Here is a 24,544-nt window from a genome sequence, read left to right on the forward strand (position 1 = left end):
TGAACAACAGGTCTAGTTGGACACCTCCTCTGGTAGGGTCTCTTACTAGCTGTGTGAGAAAGTTATCTTCCACACACTCTAGAAACCTCCAAGACTCCTCGTTCTGTGCTGTATTATATTATGATGATCAGGAAAACCTGACTGTTTCTCCTATGCTCATGTAATTTTTTGGACAAGAATAGGGCTGTAGGCTCATTTCATCGTAATTATTTTAGATATCCATGGTGTTGTAAAGAATTCATACAAGCAGTAGTGGATTGAAATGTGTTAAAAAACGCTAGCCCTGATGCACTGCATGTCTGTTTTACTTTTCGTGAGAGGACTGTGATCCCTACAGTTTCGTAGAATAACAATAATACTGTAGGATTGTGGAGAAGAGAATGATTTATTATTCAAAGTAAATGCTATAAAGTGTGGCTTGTGTAATAGTGGGATGTGGAAGGAGAGTAGGGCAGTACACTTGAAAATGGAAGGCCGGTGTTCTTTGGACAAAAGATAGGGTAGGAAACAGATGCTGTAATGAAGTGAAACAAAGAAGTAAGAACTGTTGAATCTGATTATTTCTTTTGTGTTTGCCATCAGTCGACTCATCTGTTAGTTCTTTTGCAGGTACTCTTGAACTCACTAGCCAATTTTGGTAAAATATGAAGAGAGGAAAGGAGAAAAGGAAGTGCCTGGAAATTTGGAACATGTCAACTGGATGGAGGAGAAACTTAGATTTGTGCTTCCCACTGGAGGTGAGGTGGGAGAGCTTTGGCTGTCAGCACTGGCATGACTGCAGCCTAGCCGAAAACTTCCATTTCCTCCCACAGAGGGAGTCTTAGGGGAGGAAAGATGATGAGAGGGAGATTCAAGATGCGTGAGACCAAAGTCAATTCTACTCATGTTGTAACCTGATAAAGTTTATTGTTAAAATGAACCATAAACTTGCTTAGAATTCCAAAGCTTGCTGGATGTTAACTTCTTCCAAAGTGTATTTTCTTACAAGGCTATCCAATTTTGACTGAACAAATGCTTTAGTGAAAGGGCAGAAAGCTACAGAGCAGTGAGGAAGAGTTTTGATCCAGTGTTCTAAAACGAAAAACACTGAAAGCAACTGAAGATGGTTTCAGAATGTCAAATGACAGATCTAGTAACACTTTAAAAAAAAAATGGAGAAACTGAAGATAAATCATGGTCTCAATAAGAGGATATTGGGCTATAATCTGAGGTGCTTCACTGTGGTTGCACCTAGTGATTAGCTTTATCCAGATCTTGTATTTAGAGATTGCCAGATTATTGAGAAGATTTAACCGCGTTATAGTCATGTGTAAATAAGCACCCTAATGCATTTGAAGGATTTTCTTTATGATCACCAGGGATAGAACTTTATTTTCCCATGTACTTATTTATGCCCTAATGTATGTAAGGCATTATTTATTTATTATTAAAACATTTTTCCTCAGAATAGAAGTTGCAGGATTCTGAAGCCCAATCTTGGGCAGGCAAGTAACCATGTAGTTCTGGTTTTGGGCTGGGATTAAAAAAAAAATAGCAGAACTTGTCACATGGAAGTACAACAGTACAGCAAGGAATGTGGAGACAAAAGTAGTGTCCCTTAGCATTATACCTGTGGAAGGGCCCAAGCCAGTTTTGGATACAGAGTCAAACCTTTCAGTGCTGCATCTGATGATGATCTGTTTTAGAAAGTGCCACCTGGCAGGCAGAGGGCTTGAAGACTGTGCCAGTGAGTGTGCTTCTGTTTCTGCAAACAGAAAACCTTCTTTCCGGTTAGTACTTCTGCTGTTGTTACAAAAGCCATACAAGTTGATATGATTTAGTTTAGATACTTTTACCATTGTTCCTGGGGAAAAAAAAATTCAATACCTCCCTACTCTCTAAGCTAGTAAAAATAATAATTAACGTTTTTGTTGCCACTATGCATAGTTTGTCTTCTGGAGACATGCATGCAGTATAGACATGATGAGTAACGTAGCTTACAGTCATCATCATTTTTGTGATGACAAATTTTATGATGATGCTATATTACTTATGAGCGTTGAAATGTTTTGGTCAGGCCTTAAAAGGTAACCATGGAGAGAAAGCTCAAATGAAGTCATGGTGCATTTTTTTGTGGAGTTGATGTAAAATAACCAGGTGAAAAAGTACTCATTTAACTCAAAACACAGTAACAAATACGCGTGCTTCTTTGCTTTTAGATGTTTTGCTTTTTCATCCTCTGTTGATCTATTAAACAAAGGGTAGTTAGAACAGATAAACTCTGAAACAGAGCTGATGCAGTTGTGGGGACCGGGGGTTAGGCAGACAGGAATTTCCACAGGAGCGTGCTGTGTTTGTTCTGCCCTCCAGGAATGTGAAGGTGGTAAGCAAGTAGTGATCAGTTGAGCTGAGGTAGTGGTGATGAAAGCTTCGGAAACCTTTTGTGTCCTCACGAGTTTGATCTTGTTAACACGGTGATGTTACAGAAGTGCTGAGTTCTATCACAGAAGTGTACTTTGTTTAAGAATAAGTGTTACTTTGTATTTCTTGTTCAGTCGCCATTAAACATGGATATGCATCTCAGCAATAGAGCAATGGTAGAAGCCTTCTTCCAGTTTTTAAAGATTGCCATCTCCCTTACTAGCATTCAGTTTGGAAACTTTTTTGGTGTTTTTTTTTTTTCTTTTCTGTAAAATGCTTGTTTTTTTGTGGAATAACTTACAAAATGATACTTTCCAGCAGCTGAAGTTAGTGAGAGGCCTGTTTTTATTTTGGATACCTACTCTCTGAAATGAAGAAATCTGTTAATGAACAACTTAGATAAAGGGGGAGAGAAAATGCATCTTGTATCATATCAGAAACAGAAGTTAGAGTAAAGAAACACCAACATAGTCTACTGAAAATGAGCTACTGAAGATGACTGTGTTAAGCTAACATCTAAGAAAGGGGCAGCTGTTTGGCTTACTTGTTAATTGGCAGCTCAAGAGAGAAGGGTTTTCACTTTGCTGTGATTCAGCCTAACAGTCTCCACATCAATATATATATATATCCAATCTCCTTGAAGACAAACGGATAACAGCAGACTTCTGTGAGAGTGGCTTCCTGTGACTTCGAAAGTCTTGCAACCAAACAGATGAGGACTTCATTCTGCATTAGAATGTCTTTAAAACGTTCATAGAAGCAACTCTGTATGATTTGTGAATTGTTCCGTACCAGCTGTTATACAGCTGCATTTATCCCCGAAGGATATTTGTTGTGTTGATAGTTCTCTCAACTGTATTGCATCCTAAAAAGAAGTTGATTTGGGGGAAGGAAACACTCCAGATTTTTTTTAAGATGGAGGGAGGTGGTTTTGGCATTTACTGGTTTTTTTCATACTTTATGTTCATAGCTTTTGATAACAATTCCAATGATGGGAAAGAATTCAGAATGGAAATCCTATTTCAGCCCCTTCCTGCTCTTGACTCAGTGTGTAAAAACTTTTCTCATTGTCAGTCTTGTGATCTGAGCAGTGGAAAGACTGTGTTTTGTTTTGTTTTTTTTTAATGAGCTTTTCCTTCTTGTTCTTGTGCACTTCTTAATTTCATTTACTAAAATGGGCCAGACTTCCTCTGGAGCTTCACTATCGTCATTAAGATTCTAGACTTCATTGGCAAGCTCTGAGATACATCTGAGTTGCTCTTGAAATTCTTTCAAGTGCCCGCTGTGCACAACTGTGGTTAATAGAAAGAAACAGAATGCAGAGGTACTGCTAAAGGCTTCTGCCTGTGAGAGAAGAAAGATGAGCAAAATCTTGTCCTTCCTAGAACCTTGTAACTTCTGACGAAAGTAATTGCTTCCCAGATTTGTAAGCATCTGATGTGAGAGAAAGGAAGAGCCAATTCAGAGGTTCTGTTTACTTTTGTTGCTGGTGTCTATGTATGTTCTGTTTTCTCTTTGAAATCACTAAAATGTTGCTACAAGGAAGAATGAAGTATTAATTAATCTGTGCAGAGTGCAGCAAAATCCTTGTGGGTACTTTGTATTGTAGTGCCAAGGGAATGCCTGCTAACTGGTTGCAAGAGCGCTGGTCTCTTAACTGGGTATGTGGAGTAATAAGTAACTGATTGATTGGAATGGGACTTGCTCAGCTCACTTGTGTTCTCAGTCCAGTCATCATTTACTGAAGTATATTTTCCATGACTGACTCTAAAAGATAACCTTAGTTGTGTCTATGCCTTAGTTTGTGTAAAGATACAGCAAAACTGAGTAACTTAAATCATCTTCTGTGTCATTGGCACCTTTTCTCAGTCAGAGCTTACAGTGTGGCAAGGGGCTCTCTGGGCTATGGAATGTTGAGACCTTTGGAGCCTGCTGACATGGATACGTGCCCGCTGTCATTCTCTGCTGCTGGGAGTGTGCCTTTATGTGCTGTGTTGGCCTCTGTGCCCCAGTTCGAAATTCAGTGTGGAAGCCTTGTTCTTAAAGGTTTTACCAAAATGATGTAAGCCTTCTAAATTATGTATTATTTATTTTTGCATTAAGCTTTCTCATAAGGCAGACATTAGTAAAATGAGTATTGAGAACTCTTTACTGTGTGCCTACCAATTCTTGTGCAGTTACTCAAGAATTTTCTAAGCAGACTCTCTAAAGCGTAGCTCTGCTTAGAAGAAATAAATGAGGTCTTCCAACAAACACGCAACAGCGATTTGTAAAGAAAATTCTATTCTGTTCTAAAATAAGGTAGTGGAATTTGATTTAACCTTGTACCAGGAAGGAGGTTGTCTCTTGTAAATAGGAGCAATTGTCAGGCTAGCTGAAGGCTGTCAGGAATGGTTTTCAGTAATGTCAGGTTAAACTTAGAAGTACACAGACTGACTTGGAGGGACAATTTTTATGCAATAAATGCAATTTACTGTTGCAGGTGCAGGTCTTGTAGCAGTGCCTGAGCTTCTCCTTTTATCTGAGGAGGTGAGCAAACACTGAGGCTTGTAAGAACTTTGGTCCTTGTCTCCTTCTGTGCTTATTGAAGTTTAAAAGTGTTTTGATATCGATTGTTAATGGCAAAAAGCCAAGCCAATACTGACTGTGTCTGAAAACGTTTTCTTACTGCAATCTATTGTAATTTATACTTTTACCTGAAGGATTCAGGTACTTCTGTGTGAACTGCAGTACTACATCCCCCCAGATTTGGGGGGAAGAGTTGTTTCAGAATTTCCTTACAACAGCTTTGAAAGCTAATGCCAAAAAGTAGCAGGTTCATAATGGCTGTTGATCTTAGGTGAAGAATTGCACAAACTTGATTGTTGAAGCTGAACTGACATCTTAAATTATGGACACTATTTTTGACGTGCCATGTTGAATACTTATGAGGAGCTTGAATACTTTAGGGGGACTAAATACTGGATAATAATATGTAAATCTAAAGGTACTTAATAGTGAGACTGACTGTTGCAGAATTGGACAATATTTTTTTTTTTGGTCTAAACAAGCAAATTTTTCTTAACTTTCCAGACATCCTTTCCCTTCTTCCCTCCACCCTGTTCAGCTGATGACAGCATTTTTCCACAGCACAACTGATGTGCAGCTGGCTGTTGCTGAGCCTCACACAGGCTGCTGTATGGGCTTTGCCAGCACCCCGCCTGCTGCTCCCACAGGCGCCCACTTGTGCCTCCTTCCATCCTTCCCTTCCTGTATGCCTCACGGCGTTGTTCTGCTCTGGCATCTCTGCAGTATCCCCTTCTCATCAGACCTCCCCAAACATCCTCCTACTCCAGATTTTCTCAGGCTTATATAGTTACGATGTCTGCTGTGAGGAAGTACGTCTGTTCCACCCAGTAATAGTTGCTAAGCGGGACTTGTCTTCCAGCCTCTTGTAGCACAGGCTGCTTCAGTGCAGGCCATTTCACTTGTTCAAAGAGCTCTTATGCTTCTAATATCTCAAGCACTTCAATTTCTATATTTTTTTTCTTGGACTATATTAATTTTGTGCAGTGTCATGTTGATATTGCTCTCCTCCCTTTTCCAAAATGATAATAGAGAATTTCTGCCATGTACATCTTAAAAACCATAGATCTCTTGCACACAGCTGTGTTCTGGCAATCTTCAGACTTTCACACTGATGAGAAGGGAAGAGATTTCCTTGGACTTTGGCATTAATTCCCAGAGCCTTGGAATGAGAATTTGGATCAAGTTTTTTTGATTTGGTTAAAAGCAAATGAGACTGTGTAACTGCTTCGGAATTACAAGCTGCTATTTGGCCGAACCATTTGTTTAGCTCTCATGTAAAAGTTCATTTCCACTTTTTCTTTTATGATTGAAATAATTTTCAGTAGTTTGGCTGTTAGTAAAGCAAAAGTTGAATTGGCCACCTGGTCCTGTAGCCCTTGCTAGATACTTTCTCATGATAGACAAGTCTCATGCATCTCACAGATGTTCTTCCTTGAGGCAGTGCATGAATGCTCATTCAACTGGGATTCTTCCCTTCTTCTCATCCACATCTCTTCTCTTGTATTTTCCTTGTCCTCCTCTTACTAGAGTAGTAGCTGAGCCTGGGTATGGGAGTACCTGACGCCTGTGTCCTGTGGAGCTGTCTCTGCTCCCGTCTTGGCTTCGGGTCAGAACTTTGGGCTTTGTTCACCTCACTGGGAGTTTCTTGGGATATCACACATTTTCCAGAAATAAGGCATTCTGGTTTTAAGTTACTTGGAGCTACAGCTGATAGATAAAACCATGTCTGGCTGGTGCTGAAGAGTTTGATTGTTAGTTGTGATGGTTAAATCTCAGATAATTTAAAGTTGTTTTGTAACTAGTCTAGTGGTTCATCTAATCATAATTCAAGGGGAAGGGGAACACAAGTTAGACAATCAATTTATAGAGGGGGAGGTATATATTTGAGATAGGGTTGTCTGCAGACTGCAAAAGAGAAATATGTAAAGGAAGAAAGAAACATTCCTAGTTCTTCTCAGGTTCTCAGGATCCCACTGCTCCATCTTCCATTCCCCTGCCCATGAGGCAGTCCTTATCCTTTGTTACAAAAGGCAGACAGCATTCCTGTGCATAGTGCTGTGATGGGTTAAAGGAGAGTCTTAAAGAACATGAAGAATATGAACCTCTGTGACTGCGGTGAAATCTGTGGGGTTCTCCTGACTTTAGAAAGTGGCTCTGTGCTTTAAGACAGAAGGCATAGCTTTTGGATCTCGTGAAAGTACAGAAGGCAGTATCATAGCTGTGCCTAAGCACTTGCCTAAGCACGTTTAAGATCTATGATATGAATGATTGCTGATGTTTGGACTGGTTTCAGCAGCAGCAGGAAAGAAAAAAAAAAAGCAAGCACAGCTTGAGAGCACCTTTTTGTATTTGCTGTAGTGCGAATTCTTATGATGTTCTGATTTCCCATTTCTTTTTCAAGAATGCATAATTTGACAGTTTCGGAAGTGTTGTTTTGAAGAATGTTATGCAGTTCTGTCAATTTATCTTGTTGAGTTGACATATGGTTGGGGTGGGAAGGGAGTCTGAGCAGGAAGGAAGGTCCTTGTTCCTGAATGTCATTACTGCATAGCTCTCATATCCTTCAGTATCACTCGGGCAGAAGCTGAGTCAGAGCACAGCAGCAGTCTGCGCTATAGCAAGACATGGCCCAATTCAAGATTCTGGACTGTGTGATCAATCACAAATGGAGCTTCATCTGTAACCTCTATTGTGCTTGGAGTGGTCAGGTTTGTTGTTTCCTTATCTTATAATATTTTAATATGATTATATAACTTAATATAAGGGGAGGGGGGGGGAGGCTGTAGTGTCATCTATTTCTCCCCCCGCTCCCCCCATCCTATTGGAAAATGTAGTATTAAGAATAAAGCCATAAACTAAAGATTTTCCCGCAGTTAATAAAAATATAAAATGTGCTTTTAACCATATTAATTGCTTTTTTAACATTTGGAGTACTTCAGATTGCTCTGGTAGAGTCTTAATCTTTGAGGAGGATTTACTCATGAATTGCACAAAAAGATGATATATCACGTACAGGAAGGGGGAGATGTGCCAGCACCATCTGCATTGTGAATAAATATAAAGCTGATTTGTTTCCCAGTTTAACAGAACTCAAACATTCTGACCGTTTCAAAATTTATCATGGATATGAGAGAAATAGCATGAGAAGAGGTTGGATATTGCATACTTTTTTGAATATACAGGAAAAAATAACACAGAATGCTATTCAGTTCTTAATTTGGACACCTCTTAAGTCTGATTGACTTATTTCCTGCAGAATTGGAGGAAGAAAACCCTACCTGGATTTTGAATGGAAATATTTGTAAATATAATCCACTCATTAGGGATATAAAATAATACTGTTCCGTTGCAGTACTGCTCTCAAGGTGGATGTAACTTGTGTTTCTCACCTAGCATTCAGGCAGTGACTAGAGAGAACTTATTGTGTTTTTTTGCAGCTTTATAAAAAATTACAGTTCCAGTACAGTAACTAGAGGCAAGTGATTCAGAAGTACTCTCACCGTATATGTAAGTCTGTAGAAACAATATGCCCTTCTTAAAAATCATTTCCTCAATGTTATAATTTAAAGAAGTCTCATCTGTTGAGTTGGAAAGATGTGAGACAAATGGATACTTTTAGAGCCTTCAGATGCTCAACTGTCACTAAGTTTTATCTAGTTTGCAAACACATAGATGAGAATTCATCTGTATAGACAAATTGAATCTGACAATAGCTTCCTGTGCTTCAGAAATCAAGAAGTAGTAAGAAAAGGCCAGGCTGGTGATAAGGGCAGCCCCACGAAACTTTAAAATGAGTTTAGTACTAGAAGGGGGAAGGGAAAGTGGCATTGTTTTTTGAGCAGTAGAATGAAATGAACTGTTAAAAAAACCCAAACAATAAAAACTAAAACCAACACAAAAGAAAAAACACCCAACAAGGCAGGTTTCACATAACCTAAAAGCTATTTCTTAGTAAACTGGAAAGAAAACCAGGCCTTAGATCAATATACTTGAAATTAATTAATTAAGGTAGAAATGTTGCAGAACTGTTTGATATTACTCATTTTTCTTAGATACGTAGAATATATGGCTATTGTGGTTTGTGGGTTATATTGTAGTGTGTTGTGTTTTTTTTTTTTTCTCTGAAAGAAAAATATCTGTAAGCTGTACATTGTAGTGAGTTGCTGCTGTTCTTTTTGCTTTTAAATGAATTTTTAAGTTCACTTATGAGGTATTATCTACCAGGAAGAGACTAGTGCAGCCATTCTACTGCATTAGAGTGCCAGAATGTAGATGCAGTCAGCCCTGGGGAGAGATGCATACTGCTTGTGTAGCAGTGTTGCTCCTCCTAGCAGTGTTCAGGAGCCTGCAGGTGAAAGAGCAGGTAAGTACAGTTTGAGGCTAACCAAGCTGGATGTGGCTGTGTGTCTGGTCTGGTCTGCTGGCGACCCTGCACATAGGAGGAGGGTTGAAACTTGATGATCATTGTGGTCATTTTCAACCCAGGCCATTCTATGATTCTATGATTCATTCTATGATGATTCTATCAGCTCTTGCTCGAGTGTAGCTGCACAGCACAGCTCCCATTTGGCATATGTCGTCCTTGAACTAGCAGAGGTCATTCAACCTCTTCCATGATTTTCATCTGAATTACTGCCATTTAGGAGCTGTACTGAAGACTTGCCATGTGAGAAAACACTTCCTCTGAAATGACTATCTGAAATTTATGTCCTTGAAAAAAATCTAAACCTGCTTTATTGTCATTAATGTCATTAATGATTTCTTGAATCAGATTATGGAACTATTCTTACAGCTTTTTGTTTTTGCTGGCATACGCTCTACTCATCTCCTCTGGTGCATAGTTCCCAAAGTTTTGTTCTTAGAACAGGAAGAGAACAAATATATATTAGTATTTTCTTCTGTCTACCATGATAATATAGATCTTGAAAAATAAAGTATTTCACAGTGTAGCAGGACAGTTACTGTAACTGTGGGGGCCTTTTGAATCTGATAGAGAATTCTATTATATGTTTAGAAAGTATGCAGAGTTCAGTGCTAAATTAGAAACCTGGTACAATCAGATTACTTGACTATGCACATCACTGTAGTTCTGTTGGTATCAATGGATTACAGTTTTTAGCTTGAACGTGTCATGAGAGTGCAGCTTTCACGTTCTCTTATCACAGTAATGGCTACAAAACCAAGTGGAATTACTTGCAGATTTTCTTCTTCATGGGCCTGTGCCCATATGCTGCATTGCTTCTGATCTTTCTTAAAACGTTGCTTTGTTAGTCTGATGTTTGTGAAGTTGTAGCCTGGGAGTTATAGTCGTACTAGTACTGACCCCAGTAAGAGTCCTTGATCAACTGTATGAAAGTACTAAGTAGTGATTTTACTCACATAACTTAGCTCATCTTCAATAAGGTGCAGCAAAACTTTCCCTCTGTTTCCTGGTAAGGATGTCCTTTATCAGCCTTCATTGTCCAGGCAAACCCTTGATGCTTGGTGTCTTCATTCACTTCTTGGCCATGGTGAAACACGCTAGCAACTCTGAAACAATCAATGCCACTTCTTCAGATGGCTGAAAGGATTACTGGTAGATAATGTAAAAGAAATGATAGGACAGTGTTATGTAATCGCTTTTTTCCCCTGTATCACAAAAGCATGGCCTTCAAGTCTTAGGCAGTAGAACAGTATACCACGAGTTGAGTGTAGGTGTTTGTGCCAGCAAGGAGCAGGTCACTGCTATGCCCTGAGCAGGCTGCTACCAATTAGAGGAGAGCAGGTCTTCTCACTGTTCCAAATTCCTAGCTGAACAGTGCCTGGCTACTGTTTTTTATTGCTGCATCTTCACCTCTAAAAGTAACAGTGATGGTCTTTCAGCTGTCTGAGTACTTAAATTTCTGGTTTCCTAGTCAAAGACGGGTATTCTGCAGAGTTCTGTCTGCTTACAGATGGTCAGACAGGTTCATGGACAGAAGAGCATGCCTCACCACTGAAGTTGTCAGGCGTGGGAGAACAGATATCAGGATAGTCTTTGAGAAAGTAAGTTGTCATGTGGTGGCATTATAGCAGCCAAGATCTTTATTTTTTAAACTTGAGTTAATTCTGCAGGCTACGTTTTCTGTAAAAGAGTGTTTGAGAATGAGATGTTGCAGTGCAAACTCAGCTGTTGTATTGCCTTCAAGCCTTAGGATGCAGAAGCACTGCAGCGGCTGCTGCACTGCAGCTATTTCCCTTCCTCTAGAGAATCTCAGATAACATGAAAAAAAAAACACCAAACGTTTCAGTCTTCTGAGTGTCACTTGGAGAGTGAAATAACAAAGGTGATTGGATTCCTTTTCAGATATTTGCAGCTGATAACAGTTTTGAAATGTGATAGTTATGTTATCTTCTTGTATTCTTATTTCTGTTTATCTCCTGTCTCAGGGTGGGAAGGAATATGATAAAAACCTTGTCTCGTAGCAGTGCAGAGTGTGATGTTTTCAGATTTCTTGAGTAAAAGGTGTAAAATCAGTGCAGGAAATAGCTGGTGGCTTTACTCATTGTGGGAATTTGCATTGCTGTTGGAGAAGCATTTTGTAATGTTCAGAAGTACAGGGAAGTAACTCGGCAACAGTGAGCAATTCCAACTGGAGTAATAGGCATGCAAAGACAAGTAGTTCTTAAATAAGCCAGTGGATTTTTGTTAAAGTAGACTTTTCCTTTGCCCCCCACCCTATCCTCCAGACAGAATACAACAGGCGTTTAGTCATCAGCTGTGCTGACCGTTCTTGCTGACAGGAGGGCTGCAGGCTAGAAGGAAATACACAGGTCACTTATGATCACATTGTAAGGCAGTGTTTGAAAGCTGCTGGATTTGCAGCTAAACTGAAAATCCTGTGGACAACTTTCTCTTCTCTATCCTCTTAGTGATATCTCATCTCTGTTGACATAAAGATTTAAGATTTTTTTTTACAAGTTAATGACTTCAGTCCTTTTTTTAAACCATCTTGCTGTGTACCTTATTGAGGTAAATCAAATTCTTCACTGAAAAAGCTGCTTTGCTCTGTGCTGTACATGCACAGTAGATTATAACCTTAGGGTTTCGAAATACAAAATGTGTAGCTTTGCATCTGTGCATGCTGATTTATATATAAAGAGTACTCCTGAGAGTAGTGCTTTTAAAAGTTGCAGTATTAATTTGCACATTATATAATTTATTTCAAGTGAAGTATCTTGAAGCATGAGACCAGGGTTATATTTAAGTGGTGCAATTTTGTTGATGTGCATTTATAGTCTTTGCAAACTTTAACACCGGGTAGTTTTAGTTATGTATCTGGAGGCTGCTTTGGAGGGAAGAAGCTGTGTATGTAGGGTTGTAAAGGATCTTGAAACATTGTCTTGCAAGTTTCATAGTATTTTGAGCTATGTTCTCTGTGTTAAATCTCTTTCCTAGGAAGTGTAGGCATGATATGAATAGTTCCTTTCTCAAGGAAGTGCTTAAAACTCTCTCCCTGTGTGATTCTGTATGTCTTTTTTGAACAGGATAGAATCCGAAATAGTGTCTCACCTGAAATAACTGTATTTAGGGTGACAATCTGGATTTTGACATTGAGTCTCAATTCCCTGATCTTCCAAGGCTTGCTGGGAGCAGGTCAGGCATTCATGTGCGCATGGAACAGAATCTTGAGTAGAACTGCAAGATGGCTGAGTTGAAGATCTGATGACCTTAAGTCTGAACTGTTGGAATAATTGGCAGTTACAGTGATGCTTCTGCACGGTTAAAGTAGTGCAACTAATCTCTTTTAACTTCATATTTTTGAAACAGGAATGAGCGTATTCTACTTATATTGGAAAGATCACTAGCTTCTCTGAGAGATCAGCCTCATACCTGCATGAGAGAGAGCAGGGATAAAGCGTGTTTCTGTCTTGCTGCCAGGCCTACACAGCTCAGCACTGTGGCTGCATCACAGAGAAGCCCAGGCTAAGCCCAAGGGTTCGCTGGAAGTGCATAAAGGCTTAAACTCTGTCCTCAGCAGAGCTGATCACTTGTGTAACCAAGATATAGGCTCTGGGTATGATGAGGAGAAGAAACAGCATGAATTGGAGAAGTCTGTAGGTCCTTCTGCAGCTGACTTTAAAGCTGTCCTACATCTGATTATTGAAATTGCCTGCGCAGCTCAGGTTTTATACTGTGCAGCGGTCTTGTTTTACTTAATGGCTTGTGCAGAACTAACTTGCATGCATGAGTAGGTGTGCTGTTGTAGAATCTGGTGAAAATGCAGTGAAAGCTATCTGGTATGTAGTGAGTGATAAAGCCTGTGTTATACCAGAAAGCAAAGAGTATGAACTTCATCCAATTTAGCTCCTAACTTTGCAGTAATGCACTTAGCTGGGGACAGCTAAGAGCTGTTCTCTCCCCATTTGTAGGAAGCAGAATGGATCATGGGCAACTCTTGTCGATTTATCACAAATTTCCATAGGCTACAAGAAGCCTTGGAAGGCAGCCATGAGCAGGCTTGACTTTGTGTGAACTGCTCTTCTGTCAGACTGCTGAGACAGTTTTTTACCATGCATGGAGTAATCTCAAGCACTGCTTCTGTACTGGGAGGCAGAAGTGTGCTCTGTCTCTGATATTTCCAGATCTGACTCTAAGGTTAAGGACAAAGCATTTCCTATTCTTAACAAGCAACAGCAGAACAAGCAGAGAAGCAAAAGCTCTGATTTAGCTAAATTAGGATCACATGACATTTTGCTGTTATGTTACCAGCCCTGCAGATGTTTCCTTTCTTTCCAATTTAAGGAGGATGTTGCTGTTAAGAGGAGAGGCTTTTGCTAATGAGCTATAAGAAAACAAGGAAGTTCTAAATTTCTTTCTGTTTTTAACACTTTTCTGACTACATTTATTCCAATGAAATGTTTATTATTCTAAATCTATATTGCAAGATATAAACAAAAACAGATTTTGAAATAATTTGCATCTCTGTCCTGTGAAGTCCCTGTATTTTCACTCTGCTTCTTGGTGGTGCTTGGAATTGGCTGCTGCTCTGTGGAAAGTAAAAGATAGGAGCTAAACCTGAATGCCCTTTGGCTTTTGAAAAGATTCCTGTTAAAGCATTACAGGTTTTGATTGTGCACAAGCTACTACCAAAAAAAAAAAAAAAAAAGTTCATAACAAGGATATATATGCACACAATCTAGTAATCTAGTATATTTTTGTAGTGTATGTGTATGCCCTATTAAAATGTGCCTGTAATGAATTGAAGTATGCTGAACTCACTGGTATCTGGTATTTAAGGAGGGGGGAGTCTGATATGTCAGTTATAAATGCACGCAGGTAAAGGAGCCTGCTAGGTGCTGACTCTGGAGAAGTCTTCTTCAATCATGTTTGATCTGTGGTGGAGCACTGGTCGTACCAAACCTGATCTTGCTCTTGGTGTAAAAAACATAGGTATCAGAACTGTGGTATGAAAAAAACAGAGCTTGCTCTGCATAAAGAGCTGGTTAAGCTGTTGGCTAAAACTCTCCATGCTTCAACGAAGCCAAACTGTTTCTGGATCACCCTTGGCCTGCTGAGCTGCATACTGGTTTTGTTCACCCAAGCAGGCCCAGCTGGGCTCAGTTAACAGAGCCAACTGGTGTTGCTGCTTTTAATCCAGAGCCAGGTAAATAGCACTTGAGAACTTTTTGGTTGAACAGACCTACAGAATTGACGTTAAGACCTTCCTTTTTCAGATTGTCACATCATTAAATTCTTGAGTGTTTAGTGGTGTAAAGGTAGTTAGTTATATAGTTATTATTAGCTTATTGTCAAGAAGATTGAAGTTTTTTAGATATACAGGCTTCCTCTAACTTTTTTTTTCCTGTATTTGGGCTTAGTGCCAAAAAATGTCAATTTCAATGAGAGCATTTTAGCACGAGGGAGAGGAAGGTAGAGGTTGCTGGCAGTAGCCTCTAGCTGTGCTTTTAAGGTCTATGGAGTAGTGATGAAACTGACAGAAGCGTCTACTACTTTTTTTCACAGAGCACTCTTTCATGAGCAGTAGAGCACAGTAAGGAAAACTTAATCTGTGTAAAATAAGGTGGACAAGTTTTTTTTAAGGTTTTCTGTTCTGCCTTGACCTATTTGAAGACTGAAATCGCCTCTTGATGATGCTATTTCTCCATTGAATGATGCTGTTTACTATGTCAGTAGTTACAAAGCTACGTGGAAGCTCCTGTCCCTCTGCCCATCTTCTCCTGCCCCCAAGCCAGCTATGCAGTCTGCATGGCAGGAGTGATGTCTCCTTCCCGGTGTGAACAGCCATCTGCTTTGTTGGAACAGAAACTTTGTTTTTGAAAGGCTGCGTATTTCCACTTACTTCATGCTTCTGGAGTCATCATGTATTGCTCTCTTCAGTCTTTCTCCATACCTGGCCTTGGTTTGATGACAATTAATGCATTTTATTGAATTGAGTTACTCACTTTCAAGATAAATTTCAGTCTGTTGTTGTGCCTTCCAATCTCTGCTACAGGCAGGCAGCCACTACCTTTGGTATTGAATTAAAAGAATATTCCAGATCCAATATTTCATTTAGATGAGGTTCACGTTCCTACAAGGTGGTGGTGGCAGATTTGCTACCAGGAGGACCTCATAGCAAGTGCCTGACTTCAGTTTGGTTAGTCCGCCGACCTGTCACCCCCTGAGTCTTACAGAGGGCTCCTGTGAGGGAAGCACCTGGAGCTGTGGCCTTCCTCTAAGACCTTTGCTCTGTACAATGGTTTTACACTGCTGTTGCCTTGCTCTGAAGCCTCTCAGCTCTTTATGGTCATCAGCACAACCCAGGTGACGAGAGAGGATGGCTGTTTGCAGGGACCTCCTCATCCCTGCTGGTAAGGGCTCAGGGCCTGGCTGCCCTGCCTTGGTGAGGGGCAAACGATACAGGTGACATTGCCTGTCTTTGCTCTAAGCCTTATGGACAATTCCTAATAATTTGTTTCTCTTTTCCTGTTGTTTGAGATCTACACCGTTCTTTATAGTAACAGTAGTTGTAAAAGGTTTGGACATTGTTTTGGAGAACTGAGTTGAGTTATTCAGTCAGTTGGCCTTTCTTGTCCTTCTCAGTTACTGCATCTTCCTCAGTGGCAATTCCAGAGCAGCATTAGTCTTGGGGAATGTCAGCAAACATTCTGTGCTTCATATGTGCACTCATTGATGCCACAGGTGATGAGTGACTGAGGGCTTACACCTACTGAGTTGGAGATGTTCCCTCTTCCTTCATGAGGAGCTTCTTTGTGAAAGAGCTGTGCTTCTGAGTTCTGAAAAACAGACACTCTTTTGCTATTAGTAGAAGCTCTGATGAGAGGGCACAGTCTGGCCAGTTTTATATACCTCTGTGAGTGCCATCTACTAATAGTTGTGTGTGTGATGATTCATGCTCCATTTATCTCTGCATCTCAATTGTTTTTTTTCTTGTGGTGAGAGCAATTTCACAGCTGTTAGATTATTTAAGCTTTGAGGGCTTGTTTACATCTTCACGTCCAGTTTCAGGTGCTTCATAGCAAGGCAGTCTCATGGTGCCTGCTGAAAACAGGGTCTGTAATTATTGTCACTGGTAAGTCCTTCCTGCAGCTTTCTTATATAACTATAGCACTAAAGTGGATGGGATAGAGTCGAGTATTTTTTCCTATTTCTTATGCTACCTGTCTGTGGAGTGGGATCCACTTCTTTATGGCCTGTTTTGTGAAAGAATAGAGGAACATTAAGGAATGTTCTGTGGCAGGAAAAACTTGCCTCTTTTATGCTTCAGTACACGTACATGTCTCAGGCTGCTTGATTCTTCTGTTAGTGCTGATTGTGTTGATATAGTATCACTCCTGTAGATAAGACTTTGCTCATCCTGTACTACTTTCACTCCAGTCTGCTGTGTTGCAGTCTTCCCTACTTCTAGGGTTACTGAGAATTTTTGACATGGAGGCCTGAAATATGTGGGTTTGGGAATTTCTGCATTCCACTTTTCCTGATTGTCTGCTTGCAGGATTTTTCAGTGAAACAGCTGAATGTGTTGCTGAGGGTGAAAGTGATTGAACTCATTTGTTTCAAGGACAAAGCTATTTCCTGGATATTTGGAGGATAGGTTTGCGTAAGGTGTCAACCATGTGTCAGTAGATATTTTTCTTTGACTGGGAATGATTTACTTTTACATTCCAGTCTGGTTTAAAGATGCTAGAAATGTCACCTTGCTATGCATCGAGACCACTTCAGCACGTGATTGTAGAGTTTGGGATTTTCCTTGAAGAATGGCAAGAGCTTTCAGCCTGCCTGTACAACACTATCATGGTCATTCTATGTTTATTGTCCAGTAGACTTGTCTCAGAGTAATGGTAATTTAGTGGAGTGCTCCCTGAAGTTGCTCACTGTGTGAATGCATGTATAAAAAATTATAAGTAGTATCACCACTTTTGAGGTGATGCAAGATGAAATGCTGTCTGGTTTTCCTTTTGGATGCTGGCTATACTGCAAATAAGGATGGAGATAATCTCAAAAAAAAAAAGTTGCATAATCTTTCTTAAACGTTTGTGTTAAGATGTTTTTAGGAGAAATGTTGCATGTTTTAAGAACATCCAGAGGCAGTGTATTTTGGGAGTTATGTTTGTTTCCTACCGTATTGTAATACCAGGGAACCACATGTTCTCTACTGGATTGAGTGATTGGCCTGAAGTCAGTTGGGTGTGGGAGACCAGGTGAAGGAAGGTGATGATAGAAGGTTAACGTGACATGCTGTCCTCTGAGCAAGATAAAGTTCTGTGATTCATCATTTTTGGTCCCATAGATGTAGCAGAAAAGTAGATTTTTTTTGGGGGGGGAGGGGAAGGGTGGATATCTTCATTATTTCTTTGACTTTTTGTCAGCTTCTAGCAAAGCAATTTGAAGTTCTCAGTGTGGTTGAGACTAAAAGGGTCAGTGGTTTATTCTAACTTTATTTGAAAACTGTTGGTGGAACAGTCTGAGTATTATAGAAAAACCTGACTTGCAGCAAGACCTGCCATTATTATGTGGATAACAAGATCCTCTTCCCATATAGGCATTGTTATATTCTGTAGTCTTAGCCAGAAATGACCCTTTTTTTCCCAGTTGTCTTTTTAAAGAATCTTACATTTTAGGTGACAAAGAAATAGGAAAGCTTTTTTTTCTTTGAATTTGTAGGTTTATCAAGGCAGTTGGCTAAGTAATAGCTACTTGGTTAGAAAAATAGGGAAAATAAATGACCTGGTACAAGAAATGCCACTGTTTAGAAGCAAGCATAGCATTTATTATAGCATTTGGAATATCCTGTTACTGTCTCAGGCTAATTGTGGGATTAATAATGATGTGCAAGATCCTTTCTGGTTCTGGTTTATGTCAGTAGTTTTAAAAAATCATTTGATGGAAGTTGAATCAGGAAAATCAAGTGACATCAACCAGCTATTCTGTTCAACATATACAGATTGAGCTAAACTGCTGTTTGAGATAGCATGTTTCTTGATGGACTAGCTGAAAGTTGAATAGTACTGAATCCTGAAGCAGGAGACAGACTATGCTTATTGAGCTGCTGATGGGTGAGCCCACTGATCAGTCTAGTCTATTTGTTGGTCTTCATTAAATTTAAGGTCTAGAAAATACAGTTTGGGAAACACTATAAGGCTGTTATTTACATAATTTGTGAAAGTTCTGTTTGATTAAAGAAAAATGTTAAAACCATGTAGAGCAAATGGTTGAGGGCTACAGGCATTTTAGGCAGGGTAGGCAGTGTAGAGTGGGGTGGGGAAGTTGCCCTCTATGTTAAGAAGTGGGTAGGTTGTGAAGAACTGCCCCTAAAAGGCAGCCATAGACTGTGAAGAACTGCCTCTACAAGGCAGCCATGACCAATGTTGAGAGCTTGTGGATTAAAGTTAGGGACGAGACCAATAAAGGACATTTGGTGGTTGGTCTGCTAGAGGCCACCTGATAAAGGGGAGCCTGTTGATGATAAAGAATCTCAACTTTAAAGCAATTTTTAAATTTTTAAAGCTCCTGGTGATTAAAGTACCAGATTTCTCATGGATGCCTTTATTACCCATAAAACCAGGGTTAAATACAATATTCAAAGCCAAATACGTATTTTACAGGGCACTTAAGCATCTGCTGTATGTCCTTGTAATTGCGTGTAACAGGAAATGATGTTTTGAGATACTTGGTGTAAAAACCTCATATTGAAGCAATCCTGAGGGAAATGACGCTTGAATCATTTTTTTGTAGCCTGGGATTCTGCAGTCCTTGAACTCAATTGTGTGCATTCTGATATTCATGTTGAGCATTGAATTTATAGAGACTGTATTTTACTGACTCAAACATTCAGACCTTCAGTAAGGAATACAGCAAAGTAATCTCTGGTTTGTTAGATTTTATGTGACATGAAAATAAAGCATTCATTTTTTGTTCTCTTGAAATGCATCACTCTGCTCTTAAAGACAAATCACTGTAAGGATATCAGATGCTTACATACTTGTAACTGGATTGCTATCATTTTTGGATCACAAGACCACGTAGGATCTCTGTTTTCAATAACATTCTTGCCTATGCTAAACATCATCTGTTTCTTGCTTGCTGTCTTGAATCCTTGTTTTGTTTGTATTTTTGAAAACTTTTTTGTTCCTTTTTAAAGCCTTCACTGGCAAGAGATATTTCGGGTGGGTGTGCTGTGGTTGGACACTTCACAGGGTCACTCAACAGATGTTGACTCTTTTCTTTGTAATTCACATTGCTTTTTGTTTGTATAGGGGCTCAGAGTTGCTGTTACCAACCACATCTCGCATTTATTATCAGTACTGGCCTTTTCTGTTGTGCTGCTGGCAGACCTTGCAGGGGTCCAAGGACAGCATGAAGATAACTCTTCAACATCTGGCATGCTCTTTCAGGAAATAATGATTTGCCTGTGGAACACTGTTATCCATGAATAGCTATTAGATCAGCAACTGTCACAAGTGGTAAAAATTGACACGAAGTTACAGCAAAAATACAGCTTCTTTTCCCATTTCAGTCATATACTGCATCTCCTGCTCCTCAGACGTAGGGAAGTTTGGCTGTATTTTGATCTCAGTTCACTGTGTGTCTGAATGATCAGTTATATGTTCTAAAACTATCTTTAGGCTAATTAAGGTGGCTTTTGTCAAGGGGGAGGGAGTAAAGCATGGTGACTGTAGCCTTTCACTTAGTGGAGTAAGTTGCTGTCAAATGTTGAGGCCAATGATACTTTTTTATTATGAACTACTTGTTATGCCATTTTAGTAGGATTAGAACAATCATTCTCAATGGCACTTTTTCTGCTCATGTGATGTGAATGGAAAACTGAGAAGGTACATCACTTGTGCAGAAATGAAAAAATACTGTCATGTTCAAAGGCTGAACAGATGGGTGGGAAACACCTCAGCACCACCCTGATGTCAGGCTAGAGGATTGTGTCACGTTTAACTTGATCTTTGCACTGCTTGAACTTTAAACTAAAGCCAATCTTGGCAGATCAGTTCTCTCTAATTTCTCATTCATTAGTCATCTAATTGCACAGTCTTGTTTCGCACTACTACTTTGAAGCATGGATGAAGGTAATTGACATGGACCGACTGAGCAGAGATTGAGCTCTTCATGTTTACTGTTCTTTTCCAAAACCTGCCAATGGTTCTTCTGGGATGTTTAGAGGAGCAGAGTCCCATGGGGCCAGCTTGCTACTTCTATGCAGAAGTCCAGTATTTGGTTCCAGTTCTGTCATTTGTGTATTTTTCTTCTCTGAAGAATAGGGTGAGTGGAAGTAGAGGGCTGGTTTACAGGCAGCTGCCCTCGAGGCACTTAATGAGATGTAGGTTTTCTGGGTTGTGTCCTTAGCATCTGTGTAGAAACACGCTTTGTTTTACATAACAGAATACAGAATTAAGTATCTCACCAAGCAGCTGCAAAAGCTTCCTCATAATACACATTGCTGTCACTGTGGTGGAAATTGAAATGCTTTGTATTCTGTGTAGATGCTGATTGGAGTTGGCTGGGCCCACCTTACCAAGAAGTGCTGCATTTTCACATAGCAGCTGTGAGGCTAAAGCGAAAGGGATTTTTTTGGAGCAGCCCAGGAAGAAATCTGAGCAGAAAATTCTGCCACGTATCAGGCGGTTGCTGAGCCACAGCAGCAGTGCTGCAGAAGGACAAGAAGACTATTATTTCTGTTTGAATACCCTTTGAATAGGCTATAGGCTCTGGTATCTAAATTTGTTTCACGCATCGTTGAACTAGGATATTTAGAGGAGGGTCATAAGGTTCTTGCATACTTTCTTTGTATGTTTTCAGCCTTATTTGAATTGTTACGAATGATGTGGCACTCACTTTGAAAATTGAAATGGAAAATTTCATGTAAAGCCACAAATATTTTTTAAAATCCTGTATTTCACGAGTCACAGATATATAAAATTACCCTTAAGAAAGAAACAAGTGGTCTTGTTTCTGCAGAAGTGGGACTGTAGTTCTAACAGCAGTAGGAAATTAGACCTTTGTACTTGTGTATCTAGTGCTGGTGTACTGTAATGTTCAGAGAATGTAGCTAAGGGAAAAAATAATAGATGAAGTAAAAAATATTGAAGGATGTCTTGCTAAAGAAGCCTAATTGATTTTATACTTTATTTTTGTATCAGTTGTTGTACATGAGGAGATGCTAGTTGAGAAGACCATACCTGCGTTTTAAGTTAGAAGAAGGGAGTTTGTATTTGTGTATGTGTGAGCTTTGTATAGTCAGAAATGGAGTACTAAAAGGCAGAAAGGATCTGGATATTTATATCAAAGTAAACGAAAAAGCAAATAAAAACAAGCTGTATGTGTTCCTTGAGGTTCAGTTCAACCTGTAATTGTTGAACATTGACTTTCTTAGTATGAAACTTAAATTTGATAAGTGGTATGAGCAGAGATATAACACTGGGGATGCTGCTATGCAATTCACATTTCTTAAGACAATATCAGTGATTATCTGGTTATTTTGAATGTGAGAGAAGTTACGTTCTCAAGTGCACAGTAATGCTTTTAAAATACAACTCAATTGTGACTTACAACTAGTATCTGTGTCTCTTTTATTTTAGGCATCAAAAAATAAAGATGGAAAAGAGCAAAGTGAAGCTATATCACCATCAGAGGAAGAAGAAGCTTTCTCTTGGCCTGGTCCAAAAACTGTTGTGTTAAGGAGGACATCTCAGGGTTTTGGCTTCACCTTAAGACACTTCATAGTTTACCCTCCAGAATCTGCAGTTCAATTTTCTTTTAAAGTAAGTGAGTTTGTTTTGTTGTTTTTTGTTATTATTGTTTTTTTGTTTTTTAATTTAAAGCCAATCTCATTCATCTGCATACTCTTTAGTGTATACTTCAAGGGCGGGGCATAGGTTGTGGTTGTTTACCTCTTCAGAACTGAGATCTTAAACCTTGGTCATAAGAGAATGGCCTGGAAAAAGTTTCTGAACATTGTAAAACTAATGGATATTAGACACTTTTTTTCCCATGTTTTATTCTTTCTGCTAAAAAGAACAAGAATCTTGCAATTCTCCTTAAGTCAAGAGACAAATCAATACCAGTCTAGGCTGAAGAACGTTTTTCTGGCTTAATAGAAATAGTGTTGAAGTACTTTATAGGTTTTGTTTATCTAAAAATGTTAAGCAGCTAATTGGTCTGCCTTATTGAAGAGTGGTATATATTCTCCTTCATGACTGAACCATTTGGAAATTGTGTAGTGCCTGGTGCTGGGAAGTCCGTTTAATACTGGTAAAGATTTGAGTATTGAGAAGGGCTTTTTTTCAAGTGAGTTCAAATAGCATTGATTAGAACTTGCACAATCAATTACTTTAAAATAATACACTATACCCCTGAGTTTTCTTCTTACTTTTGCATCTAGGCAGAGGAATAGGTTGATACCAGGATGAAGGAGTGGTTATTGAAACTTCACACTCTTCCTACATAGCTGATTGATACGTGTCTCTACAAGAGTCTTTAGCTAATGTCTTTTTTGCTTTAGTGGCTGTAAGATTTATTTTGAATAAAAAAGTTTGCAGGGGAATATTAGTACATCTTTCCCAGTTAACTTCAGTTACAGCAGGCACTTGTGCTTGAAATTTTTATCCTTGATATAGAGTTACTGAAGCTTATTGAGACTATTAGCTGTATCAGGTCATAACAAAATTTGTGTTCTTCAACAAAGGTTATACAGAGAGTCAGCCAAGACCAGTCCCTCTTTGAAGACTGATATGAGAAAGGGAAAGAAGACTGAGGAAGTCTTAGCTGAGCTGAACAAGTTACGTGGACTTGTTAGCATTTCCTGGGGAAAACAAAACAACGGAACAAACCCCATTCACATTATAGATGAAAATAAATAGCATAAGCAGGATTCAATTCCTTAAACACAAAGTGATGGGATATGTTTTCTCTTGAATTTCTCACAGATCTTCTCATACAGACAATAGTATTTTCATATGCAGAAGGAGTTGCACACAAGGAGTGGCAAATGATGTTGAGGGGGTCAGGAGTTCTTCTCATTCACATCTGATAGCTCCTGAAAGAGACCCAAACAGCACATACTGTGCTGATACCTGTAAATCTCAAGACATGTCTTGAAGGAAGAAAATGGAGCTAGAGCTTCAAGAGAGCCCTTGGCACCCTTTTCCCTTCTGTTTCTTCTATGATATGTCAGAATCTGAGTAATTCATTCTTCTTTATGTTTGATTTATGAAAGAAAAATCATGGGATTGTTAGATTGTTGTAGGTGTTCAGTTACCTATAAAGTTCTGTTTGGACCAAGCTCTGGTAAGTTAACCTGAACCATTATATTTTCTTCTTCATATTCATGAGATGAAAGAAAAAAGTAACATCAGCAAAGTTTATTCCTGGGCCATCATAAGATGGCTTTTATAGCTATCTGCACTTAAGTTATGTGAAGAATAAAATTCACCTATTGTGCTTGATTCTAATATGAGACAAATTTGATTTCTGTGCCATTCTTATTTGATGTAAGATCATGTTGGTTAGTGGCTAAGTATGGTTTCAGTCATTATTTCTAAGCTTAAGTATCATTCCTCTCTCTTCACTAATCAAAAGTGTACGATCCAGCATATACCATGGTAATTTCTGTACTGTTGCAGTGAGTTGAGACACAGACTGTACTTAACTTCTGTGTGTCAAGTAAGAAATACACTGCACCTAGGAAGGACAGCTGTCTCACTCTGCAGCACCATATGCATGTGTAGATCTCTCTCTTTCAAGTCTTCCTCTCTTGAAGAGTATACTGAGATTAATATTCAGTTACTTTGAGAGTATTTAATATGAAAAAGGTGGTGATCTGTGTTTAATACTGGAGGCCTAGAAATTTGAAATCGATACATTTAAAAGTAGGAAAGAATGTACAGGTGAAGATTATATCTGTGGTCATCATATTGCTCTTTGTTGCCTTCAGGATGAGGCTGATTTAGGTGGAGCTGAAGTAAACTGTTAGAAATACAGGTCCTCAGGCTAACACATACTACTTAGAAAATATTTAGTAGAAAAATGTATTACATCCATGAAGTCACAGTTCAGAAAGAAAACACATTTCCATATTTTGAGCAT

At 39.2% G+C, this 24,544-nt stretch overlaps 1 protein-coding gene across 5 annotated transcripts in view; it reads left to right on the forward strand.

Annotated features, from left to right (window-relative positions):
• ARHGAP21 (Rho GTPase activating protein 21) overlaps nt 1-24,544 on the forward strand; it is a 107,817-nt gene that overhangs the window by 20,964 nt on the left and 62,309 nt on the right. For 3 of the 5 annotated variants that reach the window (XM_031553860.2, XM_085227263.1, XM_085227266.1), the window contains exons 1-2: nt 7,578-7,676; nt 22,039-22,221. In XM_031553860.2, the coding sequence (XP_031409720.2) occupies nt 7,593-7,676; nt 22,039-22,221 (267 nt within the window). In that variant the 5' untranslated portion in view covers nt 7,578-7,592. Of the gene's footprint in view, nt 1-7,577; nt 7,677-22,038; nt 22,222-24,544 lie in introns of those variants that run through there. The other 2 variants (XM_085227264.1, XM_085227265.1) reach the window with 1 other exon arrangement.

This window comes from Meleagris gallopavo, chromosome 6, assembly GCF_905368555.1.
Source record: "Meleagris gallopavo chromosome 6, MGAL_WU_HG_1.1, whole genome shotgun sequence".
NCBI classification, from domain to species: Eukaryota; Metazoa; Chordata; class Aves; order Galliformes; family Phasianidae; genus Meleagris; species Meleagris gallopavo.